Raw genomic sequence first — 5,000 nt, forward strand, 5'->3', positions numbered from 1 at the left:
CAGTTATCAGTTAAATCACTAACCATCTAGCATCTACAGAACAATATGTGTGTGTGTGGTTAAATGTGTATATCGATGATTATCATTCTCTTCTTCTTCTTCTTCTTCTCCTTCTTCTCCTTCTTCTCCTCCTTCTCCTCCTCCTCCTCCTCCTCCTTCTTCTCCTCCTTCTCCTCCTCCTCCCCCTCCTCCTTCTCCTCCTTCTTCTTCTCCTCCTCCTCCTCCTCCTCCTTCTTCTTCTCCTTCTCCGTCTTCATCTCCTCCTCCTCCTTCTCCTTCTTCATCTCCTCCTCCTCCTTCTCCTCCTTCTTCTTCTTCTTCTTCTTCTCCCCTTCCTCCTTCTCCTCCTCCTTCTTCCTCCTCCTCCTCCTTCTTCTCCTCCTTCTTCTCCTCCTCCTCCTCCATCTCCTCCTCTCCCTCCTCCTCCTCCTCCCTCCTCCTCCTCCTCCTCCTCCCTCCCTCCTCCTCCTCCTCCTCCTCCTCCTCCTCCTCCTCCTGCAGGAGAAACGCTGTGGATGCGTTCCGGGTGAACGTGATCCACGCCCGGCAGCAGGTTCGCTCTCCGGTGACCAACATCGCCCGCACCAGCTTCTTCCACGTGAAGCGTTCCAACATCTGGCTCGCCGCCGTCACCAAGCAGAACGTCAACGCCGCCATGGTGTTCGAGTTCCTCTACAAGATGTGTGACGTCATGACCGCCTACTTCGGGAAGATCAGCGAGGAGAACGTCAAGAACAACTTCGTCCTCATCTACGAGCTGCTGGACGGTACAATCTGATTGGTCCAGTGTGTGTGTGTGTGTGTGTGTGTGTGTGTGTGTGTGTGTGTGTGTGTGTGTGTGTGTGTGTGTGTGTGTGTGTGTGTGTGTGTGTGTGTGTGTGTGTGTGTGTGTGTGTGTGTGTGTGTGTGTGTGTGTGTGTGTGTGTGTGTGTGAGGAAGAAGGAAGGAAAGGAAGGGGGGAAGGAAGGAAAGGAGGGAGGGAGGGAGGAAGGAGGGAAGTTAGGAGGGAGGAAGGAAGGAAAGGAGCTAGGGAGAGAAGGAAGGAAGGACGGAAGAAAGGAGGGAAGGACGGAAGGAAGGAAGGAGGGGAGGAAGAAGGAAGGAAAGGAAGGGAGGAAGGAAGGAAAGGAGGAAGGAAGGAGGAAGGAAGGAGGGGAGGAAGAAGGAAGGAAAGGAAGGGAGGAAGGAAAGAAGGAAGTTAGGAGGGAGGGAAGGAAAGGAGGGAGGGAGAGAAGGAAGGAAGGATGAAAGAAGGGAGGGAGGAGGGGAGGAAGAAGGAAGGAGAGGAAGGAAAGAAGGAAGGAAAGGAGGGAGGGAGGAAGGAGGGAAGTTAGGAGGGAGGGAGAGAAGGAAGGAAGGACGGAAGAAAGGAGGGAGGGAGGAAGGAGGGGAGGAAGAATCTACGAGCTGCTGGACGGTGCAATCCGATTGGTCCACAGCAGCTTGTGTGTGTGTGTGTGTGTGTGTGTGTGTGTTCTCTGACAGGAAGTGATGTCACGCTGCCTCCTCGCCGCCGCTCTGCTGCTCTGTGGTTTTTTTAGGTTTTGATTTTTGTAAGCGTTGGATGAGAAAATCAAAACCTAAAGAAAATACAGCGAGACAGGAAACGCCGAGTCAAGACCCGCTCTTCTTCTGTGGTGTCTGTTTGTTGACGGGGTTTATTTTTTTGAAGGAGGGAGGGAGGGAGGAAGGAAGGAAAGGAGGGATCAAGGAAAGGAGGAAGAAGGAAGGAGAGGAAGGAAAGAAAGAAGGACGGAAAGGAAGGAGGGAAGGAAAGGAGGGAGGGAGGGAGGAAGGAAGGAGGGAGGGAAGGAAGTTAGGAAGGAAAGGAGGGAGGGAAGGATGGAAGAAAGAAGGGAGGGAGGAAGGAGGGGAGGAAGAAGGAAGGAGAGGAAGGAAGTTAGGAAGGAAAGGAGGGAGGGAAGGATGGAAGAAAGAAGGGAGGGAAGGAAGGAAGGATGGAAGAAAGAAGGGAGGGAGGAAGGAGGGGAGGAAGAAGGAAGGAGAGGAAGGAAAGAAGGAAGGAAAGGAGGGAGGGAGGAAGGATGGAAGAAAGAAGGGAGGGAGGAAGGAGGGAGGGAAGTTAGGAAGGAAAGGAGGGAGGGAGGGAAGGAAGGAAGGACCGAAGAAAGAAGGGAGGGAGGAAGGAGAGAAAGGAAAGGAAGGAAAGGAGGGAGGGAGGGAGGGAGGGAGGAAGGAAAGGAGGTAGGAAGTAAAGAAAGAAGGAAAGGAGGGAGGAAGGAAAGGAAGACTGGAAACGCAGAGTGAAGACCCGCTCTTCTTCTTCTGTGGTGTCGGGGTTTTATTGATGGGGTTTTATTGGTGGGGTTTATTGGTGGGGTTTATTGGTGGGGTTTATTGATGGGGTTTATTGGTGGGGTTTATTGGTGGGGTTTATTGATGGGGTTTATTGGTGGGGTTTATTGATGGGGTTTTACGGATAGGGTTTATTGATGGGGTTTTACTGATGGGGTTTTATTGATGGGGTTTTATTGATGGGGTTTTACTGATGGGGTTTATTGATGGGGTTTTACTGATGGGGTTTATTGATGGGGTTTTACTGATGGGGTTTATTGATGGGGTTTACTGATGGGGTTTATTGATGGGGTTTACTGATGGGGTTTACTGATGGGGTTTCATTGATGGGGTTTACTGATGGGGTTTATTGATGGGGTTTATTGATGGGGTTTTATTGATGGGGTTTATTGATGGGGTTTTATTGATGGGGTTTATTGATGGGGTTTTATTGATGGGGTTTATTGATGGGGTTTATTGATGGGGTTTACTGATGGGGTTTTACTGATGGGGTTTATTGATGGGGTTTACTGATGGGGTTTATTGATGGGGGTTTATTGATGGGGTTTTATTGATGGGGTTTATTGATGGGGGTTTAACTGATGGGGTTTATTGATGGGGTTTTATTGATGGGGTTTACTGATGGGGTTTATTGATGGGGTTTACTGATGGGGTTTCATTGATGGGGTTTACTGATGGGGTTTATTGATGGGGTTTATTGATGGGGTTTTATTGATGGGGTTTTATTGGTGGGGTTTATTGATGGGGTTTATAGATGGGGTTTATTGATGGGGTTTAATGATGGGGTTTACTGATGGGGTTTATTGATGGGGTTTATTGATGGGGTTTTACTGATGGGGTTTATTGATGGGGGTTTATTGATGGGGTTTTACTGATGGGGTTTATTGATGGGGTTTTACTGATGGGGTTTTATTGATGGGGTTTAATGATGGGGTTTTACTGATGGGGTTTTACTGATGGGGTTTATTGGAGGGGTCTACTGATGGGGTTTTATTGATGGGGTTTACTGATGGGGTTTTATTGATGGGGTTTTATTGATGGGGTTTATTGATGGGGTTTATTGATGGGGTTTTACTGATGGGGTTTACTGATGGGGTTTTATTGGTGGGGTTTACTGATGGGGTTTTATTGATGGGGTTTTACTGGTGGGGTTTATTGATGGGGTTTATTGGTGGGGTTTACTGATGGGGTTTTATTGATGGGGTTTTACTGGTGGGGTTTATTGATGGGGTTTATTGGTGGGGTTTTATTGATGGGGTTTTACTGGTGGGGTTTACTGGTGGGGTTTATTGATGGGGGTTTATTGATGGGGTTTTACTGATGGGGTTTTACTGATGGGGTTTATTGATGGGGTTTATTGATGGGGGTTTACTGATGGGGTTTTATTGATGGGGTTTACTGATGGGGGTTTATTGGTGGGGTTTATTGGTGGGGTTTATTGATGGGGTTTATTGATGGGGTTTATTGGTGGGGTTTATTGATGGGGTTTACTGATGGGGTTTATTGATGGGGGTTTATTGATGGGGTTTATTGATGGGGTTTATTGATGGGGTTTTATTGATGGGGTTTTATTGATGGGGTTTTACTGATGGGGTTTTATTGATGGGTTTTATTGATGGAGGTTTACTGATGGGGTTTAATGATGGTGTTTATTGATGGGGTTTTACTGATGGAGGTTTACTGATGGGGTTTATTGATGGGGTTTATTGATGGGGGTTTATTGATGGGGTTTATTGATGGGGTTTTACTGATGGGGTTTATTGATGGGGTTTTACTGATGGGGTTTATTGATGGGGTTTTATTGATGGGGTTTATTGATGGGGTTTTACTGATGGGGTTTATTGATGGGGTTTTACTGATGGGGTTTATTGATGGGGTTTTATTGATGGGGTTTCATTGATGGGGGTTTACTGACGGAGGTTTTACTGACGGGGGTTTTACTGACGGAGGTTTTGTCCTGCAGAGATTCTGGACTTCGGTTATCCTCAGAACTCAGAAACTGGAGCTCTGAAAACCTTCATCACCCAGCAAGGCATCAAGAGTCAGGTCAGCTGATCACTCATCAATACATTTATATTATATTATATTATATATCTATATTACTATATTACATTACTTTATATTATATATATCTATATTACTATATTACATTACTTTATATTATATATCTATATTACTATATTACATTACTTTATATTATATATCTATATTACTATATTACATTTATATTACTTATAAATACCGTAAAGTCTGGACTATAAGCCGCTACTTTTTTCCCACACATTGAACACTGCGGCTTTACTACGGTGCTACGGGTTAATGCATGTTTATTTTTTTTCGTGGCGCCCAAAACATGTTGCCTAGTAACAGGCAACCTCATCAACATGGAAAATACTGGAAGAGCATATGATGATGATGATGATGATGATGATGATGATGATGATGATGGTGATGATGATGCGGCTGTTACGTAATTTATTATTTTTTCACTTTGCTTCATGTTTGATACACGTTGTTGTCCGACTCGTTCATAGAGAGAACGGGAGAGTTCACTCAGTAGCTAACCCTAACCCCCCCCCCCCCCCCCAAACCCCTAACCCTAACCCTGCCCCCCCCCCCCCAACCCCTAACCCTGACAGAACGAGGTAGATTACTCCAGTAACAGTCAGACTTAGTTTAATGAT

General features: G+C 46.2%; 1 protein-coding gene across 1 annotated transcript in view; it reads left to right on the forward strand.

Annotated features, from left to right (window-relative positions):
* The first annotated feature begins 506 nt into the window (after positions 1–506).
* The window catches only part of LOC128354754 (AP-2 complex subunit mu-B-like), a 12,798-nt gene continuing 8,304 nt past the window's right edge, over positions 507–5,000 (forward strand). The window contains exons 1-2 of the mRNA XM_053314928.1: positions 507–767; positions 4,280–4,362. Coding sequence (XP_053170903.1) covers positions 656–767; positions 4,280–4,362 — 195 coding nt within the window. The 5' untranslated portion in view covers positions 507–655. The remainder of the gene's footprint in view (positions 768–4,279; positions 4,363–5,000) is intronic.

This window comes from Scomber japonicus, unplaced genomic scaffold (assembly GCF_027409825.1).
Source record: "Scomber japonicus isolate fScoJap1 unplaced genomic scaffold, fScoJap1.pri scaffold_535, whole genome shotgun sequence".
Classification (NCBI taxonomy): Eukaryota; Metazoa; Chordata; class Actinopteri; order Scombriformes; family Scombridae; genus Scomber; species Scomber japonicus.